Source organism: Numenius arquata, chromosome 11 (assembly GCF_964106895.1).
Source record: "Numenius arquata chromosome 11, bNumArq3.hap1.1, whole genome shotgun sequence".
NCBI lineage: Eukaryota > Metazoa > Chordata > Aves > Charadriiformes > Scolopacidae > Numenius > Numenius arquata.
Genome location: NC_133586.1, coordinates 15,438,812 through 15,459,574, shown reverse-complemented (window position 1 = coordinate 15,459,574; position 20,763 = coordinate 15,438,812). Strand labels below are relative to the sequence as shown.

At 39.8% G+C, this 20,763-nt stretch overlaps 1 protein-coding gene across 5 annotated transcripts in view; it reads right to left on the bottom strand.

Annotated features, from left to right (window-relative positions):
• Positions 1–20,763, bottom strand: part of TCF12 (transcription factor 12) — a 167,139-nt gene that overhangs the window by 5,693 nt on the left and 140,683 nt on the right. For 2 of the 5 annotated variants that reach the window (XM_074155444.1, XM_074155447.1), the window contains 7 exons: positions 17,515–17,593; positions 12,870–12,943; positions 11,872–11,943; positions 10,934–11,140; positions 3,894–4,008; positions 2,876–3,047; positions 1,409–1,641 (listed from right to left, as the gene is read on the bottom strand). In XM_074155444.1, coding sequence (XP_074011545.1) covers positions 1,409–1,641; positions 2,876–3,047; positions 3,894–4,008; positions 10,934–11,140; positions 11,872–11,943; positions 12,870–12,943; positions 17,515–17,593 — 952 coding nt within the window. The remainder of the gene's footprint in view (positions 1–1,408; positions 1,642–2,875; positions 3,048–3,893; positions 4,009–10,933; positions 11,141–11,871; positions 11,944–12,869; positions 12,944–17,514; positions 17,594–20,763) is intronic. The other 3 variants (XM_074155446.1, XM_074155448.1, XM_074155445.1) reach the window with 2 other exon arrangements.

The window sequence follows — 20,763 nt, the reverse complement described above, 5'->3', positions numbered from 1 at the left end:
CTTTTAAACATTAAAAAATGCTTGATTCGTGTCATTCTGACAACTTCATAATATTCAACCTTAGCTTCCAGACTACGGCAAACATTTTCAGACCAAAACAATTCCTGAGATCAGAGTCTCAGAGATGGGCTTTCCCACGGCAGTAGCCGGCGTCTCTTCTGCACAGTAACTGGTTGCTCTATATGCCCTGGAAGAACTCGGGCTGGAGACAGTGCGTTTCTTTATTGAAAACTGGGTCAATAAAACTCTGCCTGAAAACACAGCATCTCCTCCTTACTACTCCGTACATCAGCTTGCCTGAAGTTATTCACTCTGTCGCTTTCAATAAACTGCCAATTGCTGTGATCCCCTGTGCCAAATGCAAGCAACAAATTAGGAAATGGAATAAAGACACGGTACACAAAAATAAAACACTGACATCGGTCAGTGACGTCAGTGATTCGGAGGTGCGGCACATTAAGCAAATATGACCACTGACACCATCCACCTCTGAAAGACTTTTCCAGTCACTTGATGGACTCCCGTCAGTGAGACACCAAGGAAGATGGACATTCACCAGTCCAGACCAGCAAACTGTGAGGACACTCACCTGTTTAACTGTCAGTGACACAGGACAGACACAGGACAGAGGAGAGTAATTCCTGTGGGAAGGGCTCTACGATGACCCCCTGGTCCAGCTGCCCCACCCCCTCCTCTGAGGGAGGTGCCTCCAACTTTCACATGAGTTTAAAGGGAGACTAAGTCAACTGTAGCTTCGCCAACACACGGGAACGGAACAGTTGGAAGAACTAAATGTGATTCCTAGAAATCTCTTTCCGTAAGAGAGTGAACTGCACAGAGTGCTTCCTTCGCACCTACCAATAGGCCTATTGTATCTTTCCTAGAAAAAATTAAAGGAATCAGGGAAAGAAAATAGATGCAAAACCAGCCCTGATTCAATTAAAGAAGAAGTATACTCTTCCCCAATATACAGTTAGTGCAAAAACCTAAGTAAATGCAGTTAAATTCACTGCATTTTAGTATTTATGTGGGGTTCATCTTAAAATAGATCTCTTATTTTTGCTAAAGCTTCTGTGCTACTAAATAAGTGCTCGTCCCAATTTAAAGCAAGATGTGCCAGTATTTCAATTTATCAATTTACCTTGAAAACTCAGGTGAAGAGATGGCGAATTGCACAGGAAAAAAAAACAACTAGCAAGCTCAGAGTATAAACCTAATACCCCCACTTCCCTTCCCCCCCTTTTTTTTTTATAAAGTAATTCTTCGCTTCTCCTAAAGAACTTCAACATCGTTACAGCACAGCAAACAAACTCTGAGTAACTCGTGCATCAAGCTGTGCAGATTTGGAGACCGACCCCGCTCTGTGAACAAAGCCGCCCCGCAAACTGCCGCAGCGGCGGCGACTGACCTCTCACTTGCTGCTCGAGACTGAGGATGACGGCCACAGCCTGGTGAAGAATCAGCAGTTTCGTCTGGGGTTTTTCACTCTTCAGGTGAAGCTGACACATACGGCCAAGTTCTTTAAAAGCCTCATTAATATCTCGTACACGCAAGCGTTCTCTAGCGTTATTTGCCATTCTCCTCTCCTTTTCTCTTTCTATTTTCTGCTCCGGGTTTAAATCTTCATCTTCGTTAGTACTGCTGCAAGAAAGCATAAGTAAGAGTATACTGAAACACCACTGGGATTTCAAACAAGTGATCGTGCTGCTGGTTCAAAGTTTTCAGTTGATGAAATTAAACTTCTTCCCACTTCATCTATTTCATACTGAAGTGTATTTAGATAACTCAGAAAGCGTTAGATACCAATGTGTAAGCATTCAAGGTAAGGCTTGCTGTTCCTGCCTTCCCCTGAAAATAAACGTTAAATGGTTTCTGCCTGAAGAATATCCACAGAATATTGTCTGCAGATGGTAAATACCTCTAGGAAGAGTGGTGGCAACACACTGCCCTTTGAAGCAAAAAGTCTACCCAAACCACCACTTCACTCCGTTACTCAATCACAAACATTTAAATAGTAGAGAACTCAGCCATCTTGTCAGGTGAAGAATAAATAATTTTCAACATAGTTCTTAATAGTTTCCAATATATCAGCTTATATAAAAAAGGCATTCACAGAATTTTCAATTTAATGTGCTTGTTAAAAGGTTTTGGTTTTGTTAAGGACCTTCCTGGCCAATTTTAGAACAATTTTTTTCTTTTTTTTTTTTTTAATATAGGACTGTCCAACTAAGTCTAAAACTGTGCAAAACCTCTGCCCCACTAAAATGAATACTCTAAAATGCCATTAGACACAATTAATGGTATAGACTCTGCTGCTTGCCTTGTGAAATGCTGATTGTTTACTGTTATCTCAAATTTCAACACTTGTGTCGGGCCTATTGGGCAGATCCAGAAGCATTTTACCCGGTGTCAACTCCATGGTTTTCTGTCTGTGGCTCAGGAGGCCAAGTAGTGTTTAAAAAGGCGATTTACCCATCGGATCCAGCTCAGTCTCCGGGTTATGGGGCTGCCGCTCCCCATCTCAGCTGGCTCCCATCTACAAGTGCAGCCCTGGCCCAGGTACAAAGTATCACAAATACCTACCGTTCTCCCACCCTCTGTGCTGGGCAGGGCGCTCGCAATGTTTTACTAGTTATCTCTACAGACAGATACCAGGCAAGGCAACTCATACTTCTCAGGTGATTTTCCCAGAAAATCCTCTATCTTGTATTTAAATAGATACAACTACTGAAAACTATTTACCTATTTTGGCTGCCGAGTAATATATGCACTGAGGTAACACAAAAGCCTTGAAATAAATTTATCAAACTTAAGGACAACACGCTACAGAGTATTAACGAAGCACAAACTCTCTAAGCTCACGTCAGCAACCCACCTTGTTCTGCCTCTGGATGAGACCTTGATATCCTTCTGGGAGGACTCATCATCTGATTTCATGTCATCCGATGAGGGGGGTTCATGTATATTTTCATCCTTCTCCTTATGTTCAGACTTGATTTCTGTTGGCCCTATAGCCACAGTCTGGCTCTGCAAGCCACCCGACAACGCTGCAAGCAACCAGAGATCAGGGTGAGTATCACAGGAGAGAAAGATTGGAGGGACTCTCAAGCAGACACTGTCAGTGGGAGGCCAGAGCCAAGCAGAAGTCTGGGGAGACAACCGGAGGAACTACACTCTGGCAGCAGAAACGAGAGAAGCCCTGGTAACGCTGCGGTACTTGGACACGTGTCACGGATTGTCAAGGGATCATAATTCATACAGCAGCTTGATCAGAAACAGCTTAATCTAAGAAAGACACTACTGCTGAAGACAAGAGGACATTGAGCAAAGTAAGGAAATTTGCGCCTCCTGTCTGGGCTGCAAACCCAAGGGCAGAGCTGCACGGACATCCAGGCTTGGGCTTCGGCCAAATGTGCAACACACACATCCCTAAATGGTGCAAGCACGCTAATGAGTAAGCTGAATTCTGGTTTCTATACCTTATTTCTTTAGGCTAAAAATTGAGGCAACTGTAAACAGTTGTGTGGAACGACTTCCTTTTATCGGCCAGGCTGAAATCTGGCCTGAGCTCGCTCCGCAGCCCCCCCTGGCCGACTGGGAAACGGCTGCAGCACCACAAATGCTGCTGTGGCTACTGAAGCTGAAGAACATGCCTGTAAGGCAGAGTCTCCTGCTGAAACTATGCTGGGACAAATCTGACACGGGGGCGCCCTCAGAATTGTTGCAGTAATCCCTAGCGGTGGTGGTTTACAGGATTTATAATTTATTTTTTTCTCTCGACATTATCTATATCCCTATCCCCTGCATTGACACAAGTTTACCGAGATGTACAGCCCCGTTGGCTCTGGATTATCGCAGACCCTGTTCAGCATCTAATAGAGCTGGAAAGTTACCTCTGTAGCTTTCTTGTGTTTTATGGTTTAGTTCTGTGCTCTGAGCAGAAACTGTACTGGGAAGAACTGAATGGTTGCTGTTGAGGCTGACACTTTCTTCCCGATGAGTCCCAACCTAGAGCAAAGCAAAGCAAACATTTCTATTAAAGATGTGATTCAAAGAAATAGTCCAAAAATAGAAATTTAGAAGACTTAAAGTATTTGCTGGATTAGAGACCCGAGTTAAAGTTCTAGCTCGCTAAAGGAAAGATTTAGTTGAAAGATGCTGTTACGCTAAACCACTTGATCACACTGTACTGGATTAAGCTGCGTTTCAAGCTGTGACCAACACCTGTTTGGAATAACGTAGCAAACGAGCAACAGTTTTCTTCAATATTTTACCCACAGAACACACAGAATTTTCTCCTTGATTTATACCTGAGGAATGTAAGATTTGATTAACCCTCGATTGCTTTAAACTAATACAACTATCAACTCTGGTACTTACAACATTTTGATTCTTAAAAGATAATAATGATGAATAACAGCCTTCCCCACATGTGAAAGGTGAGTATAACGCCCTACACTCACCTATACGGATGACTACGTATACACACATATATTTATAAAACATATACGTAACATCTCCTCCTTTCTTGTTTCCTGAAACAGGATTAAGAAAGAACGGGATCTAATATAAAATTTCTTTTTCACTTTCATAATTCTCTCTCATTTTCTTCCTTTCTCAGCTAAAAATATTTCATTTAGTCCCATTACAGAATCTTACCATATGAAAATAATGCAGGCATCTAACTACTCTTACCACCTCTCTCGGTATTTTCTAATCTGCTCCTTCATAATACATCATGATTAAATTTCCAAGCAGCAAGCACTGAGATTAAGAGTCTTTAAAAAATGCTAATTTTGCGTAAACCTGAATTAATGATACTTCTGAGATAGCTGGGAGTGCGCATACCTAGCTTGAAGAGGTAAATTTGTTAAAAAAATGGTGCTCAAAACAAAATACTGTTATCAATGCAAACCTCTATTAAAAAAAAAAAAAATTCTTTTGTTTGAAAAAGGAAGCGGTAAAGACACTGCCTGTATTTAAATAGTTTGGAACACAGACCATTTAAAGCTTTTGATTCCTAAAGACATAAAAGTCCTTTAAATATTTATACTATAACCAACATAATACAATTAAACAGTTAAAAACCTGAACAAAGATGAGGGATTCTACTATTATTTGTATAGTTACAAAAATTGGCTACAGATGAAGCTTTTTATTGGAACAGTAGCAAACATGTCAACTAGAAGATTAAGCCTTTAATTAAATAGGTTTATTGCCTGGAGTTACACATGAGAACCACTGTTTTTCAATAAATCCTTCAATCCTAGTAAACTGCTGAGCTTTGAATCCCTCTTGAGTAATTAATGCAGCTTTTACCTTTCATGTCTTAGTATGGGTTTTACCCAGAGAGAGATAAATACCCTTATACAAGTTTATCCTTTGTTTAATACACACTCGTTCCTGTAAGCTAACGCACAGGAACAAGGAAGGGAAGGGGGGACCCCCCCCCCGACAACCCACAACTAACATCAGGTCATTCCGGGCTGCTATTTGTAGCTATTGTTCTCCAGAAAATCTCCTCTTCTCTACTGCTGAATATCTGTTGCTATTTAAAGTATATTTTATCTGCCTTTGTGTGCAATAGGCTTTGTTTGTGAGAAGTTCTACTATGGACACGGTCAGCTCGGCTCTTGCGAGCGCCGGGAATTCACCGGGAGAAAGGAGCGGAGCCCGGGTCCTGGGGCCTACGGGACAAAACGCTTTACAGCGGGAACGTGAAACTCCTTCTCCACACTCAGCTTCCAACACCGAGCCTCTCCCCGACTCTGCCCTGCAGGTTGTGTGTTTTATATCATTTTTCTGGTCATGCTTAGTCCTAACACATGAGGGTGCTTTTATTCAAGCCACAGACTATTAATCACTTTGGGGCCAGGTTTGTTCCAAAATCTACTTCTTAAAAAAGGCAAAAATTTCTTAAAGCTGTGTACAAATGTAGCAGCTGCAGGAACCCCGGCAACTTCCACATCTAGAGCTAATCTGAGAGCGACAGATTAGCAAATCAGTTCTGATAAAGGCAGAAAATAGATCAGAAACAAAAACTGAATGCAAGTCCATGCTCCAGTCCTTTGGAACAGGCTTACAAATTCAAAGCATACAATTTAGATTAACGAGATTTATACAGAAATCTTAAGAGCTAAGGTGTTACACAACTGACCACAACATGAATTTTTATCTCTGATCTACGATGTACTAGAAAATCCAATCAGGCAAAAAAAACCAACCCCACCACCCCAAAGGAAAAGATGTGCTGAAAATCCCTGTATCCCACAGGAAGGCCACGCGCCCCGTTCCCTGTATCCCTGTAGGCACTGCTTATCGGTGACTGCTCTGAGGTGCCCAGTTGGGTCTTCAGTGTCTCCACCATCGAGTTCAGAAAATTGAGTTTGCTTTTCTTTCCCTCGACTCCGGCTCCACAGAGGAGGAGGAGGAGGATCTCCCCATCGGCACCTCAGCCCAGCCCAGCCTTGGGCTTCCTTCAACTCTCCCGCAGGCCCTTCAGCCCGGCAGCTCAGAGCCCACCGGCACAAACCAGCCCGTGGCAGGTTTTACGGCCACTATTGGCCAGTGACCCCCGGCCAGGCGATCTCCTCCTGGCGGTGGGGTGGCTGGGGGAGGGCAGAGACCTCCGCCCGGCCCCGTTTCGCCGCGATGACGCCAGCAGAACCCCCTCCGTACCCCCAACTCCTCCCAGAAACGCCTCCCTACCCGGTTCCGGGGCAGCCGCCGGGGCGCGCCAGCTGCGCGCGGCGGGGCGGGACGGGGCGGCGCGCGGCCGCATTAGCATACAGCTGGGCGCCCCGCCCCGCCCCCGCGGAGCGTTGGAGCGAAACCCGCTCCCTTGTAGCGCCTCCCCGGCCCCGCCAATAACGCCTGGCAGGGGTCAGCGCCACGAGCAATCAGCCCCGGGAGTTAATTAATTCCCCGGCCTCGCTTCCGCCGTCCCCGAGCGCTCCTCGGGCACACAAAATGGCAGGCAAACGGCGAGTCCGGCGTCACAGCACACGGGGCGTCAAACAAAGTTTGCGGTTGCAAAGGCAAAATGTTTCAGAAAAATCCAACAGCACAGACACCGCATTTGTTAAATACACATTTACATCACTCACCTCTGTGTATTTGCTCTATACAATGACAATCTGATAGATACTTAAGGGCTCTCAGCAAATCAAAGCAGGTAGAGCTCAGTACAATCACAGCTTGAGAAAAACAGGAGTCTCCTCCTGCAAGGCTGGAAGTTACTGTCATTTACCGGGTGAACTGTCATTAGTTTTGTGCATTTCAAGAACAACTTGCCCATAGGACACTCTGCAGCCACACTCGGACCAGTGAGTTTTAAAAGAATGAGTGCAGGACTTACTCCAGCTGATTTAAGCAGTAACGTTTGGGATCTGAAACCAGAAAACCAGTTGAGTATTTTTGGCAAGTGAATAAAAACCCGACAATAAAGGGCAGCTGATGACAGGGTGCTGCAGGTACCCAGGAACCCAGGCTGACACCTGGGGAAAGGGCCACCTTGTCCCATTAGCACCGGTCCTGCATCCCACACTGCAGTTTGACCATTAGTTTTCAACTGAGCCATAAAAGCTTTCGAGAACTGGACAAAAAATTAAATCACTCTTTGTTCCTATTTGCTTTAGGACTTACCTAAGCATATTTAAAAATAAACACACTTTTCAAGCCATAGTAGCTGGTCAATTTGGCCATAGTCATTGTAACATGACTTTAACTAAGGTGAGCATAATTAAGACAATGAAAAGGGCTTTGGAACCAAGATTTTTACTCTTTGGACAGCCCAAAGTCGTTCGGTGGGAGCGTAATCTCTGGGGAGAAACGCTGTCACCGGGAGGCTTCGAGCAAGAGCCGAGGCTGGTGTTGGCAGAGCAGCTGAAACTGCCCTTTCGTGCTTCGATGCTACAGCAGACACAGGGCAGAAAGAGGGGCATCACCCATTTTCTTAGATTCCTGTCATACCTGGAAAAAAACGCTGTGACTTAAGGATTGAGTTTCATCCTTAACCGAGTTTCCAGGCCTTTTATTTATTTATTTTTAATCAATTCAGGCTGTTCTTTTTCCATTGTATTACAATGACAAATAAAAAGCAGCTTGAATAAGAACAAAAAGAGTATTACTTCTTAACTTCTCAATAATACATGAAATAAAATACAAATCAACTTCAAAGGCCACTTAGCAAATATTTGATGAGTTTGAGATATTAAAAAACTATTTGAATAAGTCTAATGGCCAGCCCAGCTAAAAAGAAAACAAGACCATTCAGAGCAAGCAGGAAATGAAGTCAACCAGAGTTTTAAAATAAATCTGGCTCAAAAATTAAGCAAATGTTAAAATAAAACCATGTCTGGTTACACTAATTACATAAAAAGGAGTTAAATTACTCATTTCCTAGCTCCTTCTGCCAACATCATCTTCTTCAAGGGAAATTCAATTTAATTTTTTTTTCTTATTTTTTTTTCTAAAGAACAAAAATGTTTTGTATAAAGATCCCCCCTCCCTCAACAAGGAAGTTTCATTTAGTGCTGAACCCCAATGAACATTTCGTGACCAAAAAAATGTATGAATACGTCAAACAAAAACAGGCAAACACCCTTATCAATGTTGACATTTCTCACTATGTTAGTCAATACTCATTATTTTCTTAAAATTTACTGGAGGTCCACTAAAGTAAAGTAGTACTTAATTCCTAAGCAAAGTCTGGATCTTATAGTTCAGGTTGTATGTCAAATTCTCTGCTCTTTCTCTGCTCTCCTACATTTACTATTTCAAGAAAAACAAAGAGTAAATAAGTACACTTTGAAATTAATTGATTATTGAATACTGTAAGAACTGCACCTCATACTGGCGGGGCGCCACTAATAAACCACTCCATTTCCACTAGGGCCAGATGTGCCAACCTCTGCTCTGTACATACTGCAGGACTACATCCCAAGTCATGCCGAGTTCCCTCAACTGCAAGCGATGTCAAGGGGCACGCTTTGGGGACTGGGCAAGGCCACGACAGGATGCCTTCTGTTGGAGCCAATTATTCTGATGTAACAAAATTAAGGCTAATCCAAGAAATTCTTTAGCTGACTCACTTTTCAAGCCAGAACTGATCTGCAAGCTTGTTTCACCCAGCAAGGTTGAAACAGAAAAGCAAATCTTTTTTTCATTTTCCTAAACTGAGTTTATTTCTACCAGACAGCAGGCATCCTTCAATCAAATCTGCAGATCAATCATTAGATGATAAATCAAATCTGTATCATATTGAAGTTACACAACTACATTAAACTACAGCAGACCAAGGAATCTTTATTCATTTTGGAGAGTCATTTTCCACCGTTGCCTACTTTAATCAAAACTGAGTTGATAAAAATATTTATCATAGCTTAGTTTAAAAGAGAAGCAGAGGTTTTTATATCCGTTTTCGGCACTATCTGCATTTGACTGTATCTGGCTTAGCAGTATCGGAAGGTTCCACGAGTCAGAGAACAATTTTGTCACTGCAATTTCACTCGCTCACTCTACCCCACATCATTAAGACCTGGGGGAAAAAAAAAGTTTTCCTTTGTATGACTGAATTTCAGTCTACCCCAGAACACCGTAAAACTCTCCCTTTAACAACATTCTTTAAATATTAAATATGAGGCAGAATTAAAAAAAAAATTCTAAAGTATTTATGCATCACTTCCTTCATTACTAAAAGTAACTGTGAGCTTGTATAGAAACCTGAAGTTGGATACGCATTTGAAAAGCGCCCCCCTCCCCAAAAGCCCCCAGACACACGCAACTTACAGAAAGTAACCAGTTCTTTTTGATGTTTACTGCAGTGGTTCTGAAATGAATATAAATGGATGTGTGACGTGCAAATGGGAGAGCCTGGAACTAATTCTGTTTTATAGAATACTAACCCTTCAGCAATTGGGGTACCTAATTATTTTGATGATAGGTGAAATTTTGCCTTGATCACACAGTACCCAGCTGTGAATCTGTTTTATAACAGAAAATTTCACAGCATGTAACTGGTCTTTAAAATTACGCTGGAAACATGCAAACACATGGCACCACTAAAATAAGCGTGTTTTAAAAAGCTCTTTTTCCTTTAAGCATTTTTGAGAAGGGAGGAATGAAAAGCAAGAAAAAAGGAAGTGAGCAATGCTACAAATAGATTTCATTTACTGTATAATGCTTTTAACATACTTCTGATCCATGAAAAGCTCAACTACATTTTTTCAGAACAGTTCACATTTTTAAAGAAACTAAGAGATGGATTGAATTATTTCGCTCTTCTTGGGGATTAATCTAAAAGTTGTTTCCTCTTCATTGTTACTTACACTACAGCTGTGCTCAAACTCCTTTTCATTTAGAAAAAAAAAGTTAAAATTTTGAGCCTGCGCACACTATGGTTCCACATTCCAACAGCTTCCTCCCAGTCCTCTGCCAGCATCTGCTATTGAAGACTAGTTCCAATTTACAATAAACAGCTTTTCCAGACCAGAACACTTGAAATTCAGTCCTTCTTGACTGCTTTTCCCATTCAATCTCCCTATTCACCGTTTCAAGGAGAAAACTGTTCTGCCAATTATTACACATCTGGAAAAAATGCATGTATAAGCTGAAATGCTCTCAGCCGAAAGTTTCAGCTTTCTGCATATGGTCACAGCAGGATTTTATGGGCCACTGACCAGGCCAAAGTCTAAGTTTTCCCATCTTTCTCCTCCTACTCCTTTCTGCCCACCCCCACCCAACCCTCTAATTGGAAACCCATAGCAGGTGCAAGTGGGCTGCCATCTTTTCCTCCACCAGAATCTCCAGTAGTTTCTTCCTGATAAATATGCATCTTACAGTCCAGTTTTAATTCACTAGGCTCTACGATAATTTAAATGCATCAGCTGTAATCGCTTTGCATAAATACAGACATGTTTAAAAATATCGTTACCATTGATGCTTGTCTGTTGGTTGTTACAAGGCTAGATGCTCCATAATTTGAGTTCAGGCTTCCAATTGGCCCATTGTGGGATGGTCCCAATAAACTATGTATATCTCCGTGGCCACCTGACAGGCTTGTTGAAGGCCCCACAGCATGATTTCGTAGTACGTGAATGGCATCATCGAGTCTGTCCAAGCGATCCTCCATTCGAGACTGCTGTTGGGATTGGAGAGGGACAGTGACAGCCGTTACCGAGTAAATCTGCAGCCTCATTACACTGTAACAGTTTCTACCTTGGAGATATTAAAGATAGAAGATGAGATGCGATATCAAAAGACTTTGAAAGCACCTACCAGCACTACAAACAAACAGGAAAAAGAAAAGATATCTGGAGATTTTGCTCGAGATAGCATTCATTCCACAAATAGGTGGCAGCTTTTAAAGTAAAGCTTATTATAAGGTTAATGTTACGTAGCTTCTATTACATGGCATGAACAAGAAAAAAAGGAAGTGCTACAAAATAAGCTATCTAATACAGGATGAGAAAGAATGATCATAAAATCAGCCTCACCACGTTGGTAACAATTAAGAGAGGCAGTGGCTTTTTGAGAACCTGTATTACAAAAAAACTGGACAAAACTTTTAAGTTATCATTTTCTAAAATGGATCTTTAAATAGATTAGATATTTCAGAAACAAAAGTGAGTTCTGTATGTTACTGCAGAAAAGTCTGTCTTAAAATTACTTTCTTTTAAAAAAAAAAAACAGACCAAAAAATAACCCCAAAGCAAAACCAATTCTGACACTGCAGCTCTCTAGAAAATGAAATAGCAGAACGTTGGAGTCAAAAGTTGGGTCATACACTATGCTAATTTAAGTTTTTAATGGGGAATCCGAAGGAAGCATTAATTGAAACACAAAAAGGCACCATCTAAAGTGAAATAGTACCTCACAGACATCCTTTAAGAAGGACATTGCATCTTGCAAATGCTCGTGAAGTTGCTGTTCAACTCGATTTTTCTGGCAAAGTCAAGACAGAACAGGAAGCAAAGCACAGGTTAAGATTAATTCAAAAAAGAGGTGAGGAAACAGCTGATGTGCACGTCAGCAATAAATTGTTAGTCAAGTTAATGCAACAGAGATCTGATTATATTAAGATAAGAAAAGGCTAATATTTTACATTGCAGTTATGTTAGGATTCTAAGATGTACATATCAATCATATTTAATTGCAAAAATACTGAAGAAAAGAAAACCAATTTAGCTTAAACTTATTCTTGTTAGAGAGAAAAAAAAAGAAATTACATCTGGGGAAACTAGAAATATTAAGAGGTAATCAAAACCTTCCCTCAAATTTTTCCCCTTTCCTTCCCAATGCTGTATCAGAAATTTAAGAGAGAAGTCAGTAACTTAAACCCTCTGCTGAATCTTCAAAACAAGAAAATTTACAATGCTGTAGATTATTTCCTGTGTGTTCTTCTGTAAAATGTTTAATTAATAAATGAACGTTCCCCAATAACAAAATAATAATTGCATATAAAATATATGAATACTTTAATGAGAGCGTAATGAAAACAAGCCCAAGAGACTACCCTTTCAGGGAGAGAGGGGGAAGGACAAGTAAACGCGAAGGCATGAAGTCTTTATCTTTTCTCCAGACTGAACTTTAGATAAGAATTAGCCATGGATTTGTGAAAAGGTACCAGAATCTCATAACAGCGCTTTAGCACCAGCTGTCCTCAGCACAGAAGCCTGATGCCCAAGGAACAGATGGTGAAAGACACACCCTGCCCGTCTTATATTGTTCAACTGAACAGGCCATTTGTTAGCAAAGAATTCATTTGTAATGCTATCCTACTGTTTCCTTTAATGATATGCAGGATTTACACAAAACCAAGCCTTCAACTCCTAAGTAAAAAGTACTATGTTGCTTTCAGCAATTCTTACCAAGGAGTGTAGAGAGTTTTCGTAGTTTGGAGATGAGGGGGCTTGTCCTCCACTCCTCGACCACTGACTGGCACCTGTCAAAAGGGGCTAGGTTAACGCACGGGTTCAGGCAGCCTACATGGGAAGCAGAGACGCAGCATTTCTCAACAAAATTAAAACCAACATATTCTGCATAAAGGTAAGCTAACATATGGGCACACAAAGGAGGACGAATTCCTTCGTTCTGCCTTACTGAAGGATAATTTTAATATCCTGGCATCTGTAGGGTTAGACACGTTATTGACAACAAAGCAGTGATATCTTCAAAGTACTTCAACATTAAAAAAAGTGGACTAAACAGACACACGCTGTACCTGAAATACCTGCCTTCTGTTACTGAATTCTTTCTTCTTCAAATTATTTTCAGTGTATGTAGGCATATCTTTGATAGTGTTAAAATACAAAACAAACATATTGAAAGAAATCAAAGAGACACTGAATTAAGGGTAACTGGAAAACCATTTTTATGACTTCTCTACTAAATAAGAAAACTTAAAACTAGATCTAAATGCTTTGTCTTGTCTAGTTCTACATTTTACCATTTTAGATTATAATGCATTCCAAGTTTAGAAGAGTAAAAAACCACCTAAGTTATTCCCATGTGTTATTTCAGATATGTTTAAGGAAATTGGCAGCTAAAGAATCATTGACTGTGCAACAAATTGACAATTATATCCGTATTACCCGTACACCGCAAATTCAAATACATACCCATTCTAATCTGACATAAAAGTACCTAATTACTGTGTAAAATTTAGAAATAATTAGATGTGACATGCAATAACTAATAAAGCAGTACTTTTAAAGCAAAGCTTGAAGTAGTACAACATGTATTTTTCTCACCAACTAATAATGCATCTTTTATAGAGATACTACATGAAATTCTATGTCCATTAGAGACAGCTTCCTTTCAGCCATACAAATGTAATAATAAAGCAATTACATTAATAAATTATGGACATACAATCCAAAGCAGCTCATTAAAGGAAGAGCCTGTGGGCTTGTTCTCTCAATAACAGCCAGAGCTGTATGTCTGGAAAACTGGGAAAAGGTTTAATAACATTACAGTTCCTTTGTTCACAGAGCTGCAAGTAGTTACCTTTTAAAGAAAGGGTTTTATTTAACAAAAAGAGTACAGCCTGCATAGCTATTAAAATACCTAAATATTTCCTTTCTAATTAAAAAAAAAATAAAATAAACCATCTCCAATTTCATAAGAGCCCAGAGCTGCCATAACTGCTGGAATTCTCTTTTAAAATATAACGACATCAGTGAGTAAGTTTATAATTACCAATTTTCACTTCACACAGCTACTCTGGGTCTGGACCTGCATTGCTGTCATTCTTGAACTTGGGAATAATGCTTGGAGTCCCACTTATTTTTGCAAAGCATTAATGAAACAACTTTAGAATATTTTGGCTCAGGGTAATGTTCAAATTTTTATCTGGTCAAAACTTCATTTTTAGAGACAAGACCATAGTTAAGGCTTCAGTGAGTGCTCACTCCTAACGGGACTGAGGGCACGACTTCCTACAACAAAGCATCAGCTGAATATTAAGCTGAATGACAACCAGTTAAAAGAAAGCAAATAGACTCAACACCTGTGCATCTAGTCTGATGAGTCTGTTGTCTTGTTTGGTTTTTTTTTAATGGAAAAAGGTAATGTTTCCTTAATGTGAGCCCAGAACAAAAATCTGAGTGGGACTTCTCACATAGGAAACAAAAAGAAAAGAGGGAGGAAATAGTCAAGTCCTCTTAAACAACAGCCCAACTGCAACCTGCAGTTTTCAATCACACCTCTAGTACTGCTAGTGCTCTTTCTAAGCGGTGGCATACTCTGTCACCATGTCTGCGCAGGTTGCCAGATGGCACCGATTTCCTGCTTTCCTCATTCCACTCCCCCTCCTAGAAGTTTGTGCATGAAATCCACCAATTATGTTAAAAAGCATCCTGGCACCACAAGCCCTGCAATTAACAACTGCAGCTTTTAGTGCAGCACCAACATAGCAGCATGAAAAAACAAATAAGCCAGGCAAGTGTTGGGATTTACAGGGGTCATCACTAGCAATCTCTGCGGTATTGTTCTTACCCTCAGTCTCCCCAACACTAATCCCCTGCATCAAAGGCTGGGTTTGCCTCCTCAGAACCCACCGAACCCTTCTGAATACCGCTGATCCCAGGAGAAAGATTCTTAAAATACCAAGGCTCCCACCATTCAGATCCGTATATAAACTTCACATACATCTACACAATCATTAAAACTCTGCAAGAAGGTAAGCTCTGGGCAAGTTTCTATAAAATCAGAAATTAAATGAGGACGGGGAAGACGAGACACACACTATTGTCTCAATACTTGGGGGTTTTCATCAGGTTGCTCTCAAACCTTTCATTTAAATTAATAAAAAGAAGTCATTAGTCGTTATTCAGTAACATAACAGCCAAATAAGTATACAAGCTTGTGTTTGACTAAGTGTCTCATGAAGTTACTATCTCTCAATGCTTTAAAGGGCAAATAGAGTGCACTCCTACTGTAATACACAATTAAAGCATAGGTAAACTATGATTTAGTCAAACCTGTAATACTAAAAATGCAAAATAAACAAAGAACCAAATGCAAAAGAGGAAAATCATGATGAAGGATAAAATGCTCCAAAATACATTATTTTAGTATACATAAAACATTTGTTTTTTCTGCAATAACTTTTTGGGTCAGGACAGAAAATGGCTACCAGGAGTATAAATAGCCATAAATATAGTAGTAATTACTTTACATTGTGCTTCACTGTGTTCTTAGTGACTCATCTGGGAATAAAGATAAAAGTCCAGATTCATAAATGAAGGTAATTAACTACTGGAGCAATTTACCAAAGCCTTGATAAATTCTGTACCACTGGAATTAAAGGGGGTGGGAGGGTATAATTGTAAAGCAGATGCTAAGTTTGTGCCTGAGAAGGATTTCAGTATTATTTGCTTGTATCTAATACTGTCTTAGCCTTCAGAATCCAGAATAAGGAACACAAATCAAAGGGCAAATTTTGGAGAGTTTTACATTTGATACAGGTTCCAACAGACAAAGGCATCAACAGCAAAGAGAAAACCCAAATTTTGGGGACCTCAAATTTGTATTCTAAAAGGAGAAATTAGCTAGCACTCTCATGCTTACAGAATCAGGTGTGGTATCTAATCAGATAGCTCCAAATGAGATCTTTAAAATTTTAAATACTTTGAGATGTCAGAACTTCTTTCTTCCAGTCACAGAGCTCATCTCAGTATTTGTTTTGAGGTTAAAAAGAAAATAATAATAATTTTTTGGTCTGATCTGCCCTTTCAGTACAATAAGGATACACAAAACATTTTTTGTCAACTGTAATCACTAAATCAAAAATCCCATTAATCCCATCGTTACTCAATTCAACATTGTTTTTTTCAGTTATAGGAAAAAAAATGCCCAAAGCAGCTGCTTAGGTGTGCCACGTCAGATATTCATTAATCCATTAAGTCCACAGAAAACCAGAACAGTGTCCATTAAAGAAGAGTGCAGTATGAATGATGAAAGTTTTCTGAGTGACGCTGCATATACAGATATGCACATTCACTCATGTATGTATATGACTGCATTTTGCATGCAATGTTACTTATTTATTCATCTAGATTATGAAAGTATTCAGCTAAGCTCATTCTGTACACCTTTCACTATAATTACATTTTTTTTAATCAAAAGCAAAACACTCTTGCAAAAGAGTGACCAATGGCCAGGACTCTGCAGGGATACATTAAACAACAGAGAACAGGAAAACTGACTGTTGTATAATTGTTAAATTATTTAACAAATTGCACTAGAGGAAAGAAGAGGGTTAACGTTACATCATCTTGCTTGTAATTCCAGTTCTTTGTTAAACAACAAATTTAAGTCAATGGAGCTTTCACAGTCCTCTCTATATGGAGAACAGCTGTTCAACTTTTACTAGACAGCTGAGGCCACAGTGTCTGTGAAAGCTGCTGCACCCACTAATAGCTGCAGGCAGCTGCCCACAGTTCATCTCCACACTGGAATGCTTCTTCCCACATTCACACTGCAAACACACAAAGCACAGGTGACAGAGGTGGCTGCAATACAGAGCATTTATTTTGAAAAATGCCAGAAATTCTTCTCCCATAGAACGAAAGCATTCATGAAAGATATGAATGAAAAGCTATCCTGTGTAAAAATTGGATAGTCTCATAGCCTACTATATTTTCATTAGAGGGAACACACATCTGCTGTGTTTGTCACTGAAAGCTGCCGCAGAGTTTCACCATACAGCTTTAGAAAAAAATCCCAACCAAATCACTCTTACTTCTCTCCAATGGTACGAATCTGTACAGATCTCCTTATAGCCGTGACAGTATATGATCATTCAATGTTTTCAAAGATTATTTTAATAAGCTAATTTTCAAAACCAGTTACCAAGATTTACGTGAATGCTCATAACAAAATATTTAAGAATCTGGATTTATAGGTCTGGGTTTAGTACAATGGAAAAATAATACTGCTGATTTCACTGTGATTCCAAACAGGATGTTTTCAAAACAACAAACAAGTTATTGACAAATGACTAGTCTCTACCTGTAAGAGGCGATGGTGATCCAACTGGTGTTGATGGATTTGATGGAAAACTACTGCTGGTATGATCAGGAGAATAAATCTAACAACAGACGAAAGAGATTGTATATCAATACATGTCATAATACAAAAATAACTATTAGGATTCCTTTTCATGCTTTAATTGTCACTCTTGCTGCTGGATTGATAAAAAAAACAATTTGATACTTCAATCACAGCTCTGCTTTATTACACTCAAGGCTCTAAAAACGTCCAGAGAACTTTCATTTTCAAGCAGCTGTCAAAATAAGCACAGCCTGTATTTGATAGAGACACAAGTATACCTGATCTTCCTTCTACTTTAACAGCAGCAGAGATTAGAGCCTTTTTATCATTGAAGGGGAAGGAATCATGTAAGAGTTAACAGTACACAGGTAATTGTAACAAACAAAACTTCAGGACAATGGGGAGGAACAATGACTCCCCAAACTTTGGAGACAGAGAAGATTTTTAGCAGTCAATACATTATCTTCCAAAAATTAATCCTTCACAAGAGCAAATACCAAGAAAGCATTCAGCTGTTGTTTCTATTGGTACCTACCAAACGAAAACCATCTGAAATTTTGTTGCTCTTGATGCTATTGCAGCACATGCCATTTTTCTCTCTTACTCTGTATCAATTGCTCCCCTAAGATAGTAAACCTCGACTTGCAACAGTTAATTCCTTGCTATTAATGTAATTAAAAAGTCTTGATAAAAACAGAAGACATAATGCTTAAAGCTTTAATTAAAACTTAAAATTTCAAGATTCTTGGAAAATTCAATTTGTGAAGGGAAGTGAATAGGTTTAGAGGCTGACTATGGCCTTTAGAACATATTTTCATAGGTCATGAGTTCAAACTTGTTTTACTTGAGCAGAGAGCAGGATTTGTTAGTCATCAGATGGCAGTTAAAAAAAAAAAAAGTCTTCGCTGGCAGTGTGGCTGATGTCTCTTCACACAGACAATATGACAGTTCAGCATTTAGCTGACAATAAACTGAGACTTGGTTAAGTTGCATATTGTATTTTTTTTTGAACTGACAAAACCAGGACCCGACAGACCGCATGCTCCTTCCTAGTCTATCATAATTCTTCATTAGAAAAGACCATCCGTTCCCTAATGGAAATGCCTCCTGCTTTTTATACATGCTAGAAAGAAAACACATTTAAAACAACCAACTACCTCAGACCGTTGCAGGAAATTCATGCATTGTACATCAGTATAAAAATAAATCTTGGGTGTCAGTATGGGAACTGTAGAGAGTTCCAGACAGATAAGATACAGAAAATTAAAATGATGCCTGAGCAAAGGCCACGAAGTTTCCTTTGAAACTGGTTGTTTTCCACCTGTAATTTTATTTTGCTCTATTTTGTAAGAGGGAAAACCTCCATCATACCAAAGCCACGACTAAAAGACGAGGTCAGAATTAATTCTGCATGCAGTCCCTGGCCACTGTACTGTTAAATGACCAATGATGAACAACCCTGACACCTTCTGCCAGGCTTAAACGGTAACATGACTCATTTTACTGCAACAAATGAGACTCCTCCTCCTATCAGTCATGGTCCATTCCAATCAGCAGGGTGCCAATATGCCAGAGTCTAATGAAAAGGCTCTTAGACAAAAGCTGCACAATTGAGAGCCTGCAGAGCCAAACCTCGGAGCTGTTAGTCCAATTTTTTAAACACTACAGTGTACATTTCAGTTAGGCTTTGTTATGCTAATGTTATTGAGTCTAAAGCAACAAAGAAACTTAATTCATGAATTACTTTTAGAAGTCAACTTCCCTACATTTTCTTTTCTTTTGTGAGGGGACCAGTGGCTATTTAACTACCGAGACCGTACAAAGGCCTTTACCCTAGTTCTGAGGTAGGAATCAAAACATAAGTTATCACAAAGAGGTCTGATATAATCAACAAAGTTAAACAGTCCTCCTGTTTGATCTCCTCTAAATTAAAGACCAAGTGTTTTGATTTGGCATTAGGCAATGAAATAAACCAGATGTTTCTCCTGCCATATAACCCTCCATGGGCACAATCTTAAAGGGTTATTGTTTGGCAAATGTTCAGGGAAACACATTAGAAATGGCACGAATACCCAGATTTTCTTTTCTTTCTATCTATACTAGTTCATTATCCAAACTAATGCATAATCCACAGGGCTTTGGGAACTTTGTGTAAATACTTTCATGTACAATTCTCTTTCTTGCCTACCCTGAGATTAAGACCACAATTATCCAGGCTTAAACCTAAAATAAAAGAACCTTTGCAAATGTATTATCTGGCCTTACATGTTTAATCACATACTATTCTGTATGGTCTTTAATACCTAAACTGAAGAACAAATGTCGTATCCTCTGATGTTTCGCACATGAAAGGCCTATTGTGAGACGTACATCAACAGAATTTTAGAACTAGAAATTCCTCTCAACAGTTGCAGTAGTAACATTTAAAATCCTAACAGAAAGGCAAAGAGCATTGTCTTAAGAAAAAAAAAAAAAAACCAACCCCCAAAAAACCACAGAGTCAAGATAATCGCAGTATTTAAATAAAACTTTGTTCAAACAGAAAAATATTCTTGGTTTAGTAGCCATCAAACCCCATGTGCGCTCACTTCACCTGCAGGAGAGACCACCTCCCTCCGGAACCAGCGCAAGGAGTGTGCGGGGTGCGCGCAGGGTGCGGGGGAAGCAGATGGATGAGGCGAGGGATTTGAAGTGTGCAGACTATGGCATGCACTGATAGAGCAGATGGAATGCATCACCATCAGCTATGACAGAAATGATTTATGGAATGACCTGGCTGCTCCTGCCAAGCAACAACACGGGATGACAGAAACAAGTTTCTATGACAACCAGAGCCCACCCACCAGTTAGATTAAACATTTCTGCCCTGACTTCCACTCGCAATATATTTAGAGTTTTTCCTCAAAACATCAGCCTGGTTTTCTCAGCTAGTGACTTGGGCAAAAATACCTGAAAGGATGAGAACATAATTTAAAAAAAGAGAGCAGTGGAAAACGTCATGCAGTCCCACAGGTCTAACTGGCCAGCGTGTTAGGCTTAACAACAGAAATTTTGGTCAGGCTGCAGAACAGCAGACACCCCAATACATCTGCAGAGTAACAAACAGCCTGAAGTAAGCAAGCATTGCTCCTTCTAGGAGTCAAAATGATCCCAGTTTGTTTCTGACAGGTCTCAAACAGACAAAAAGAAGAGAGTGTTAACTGCCCT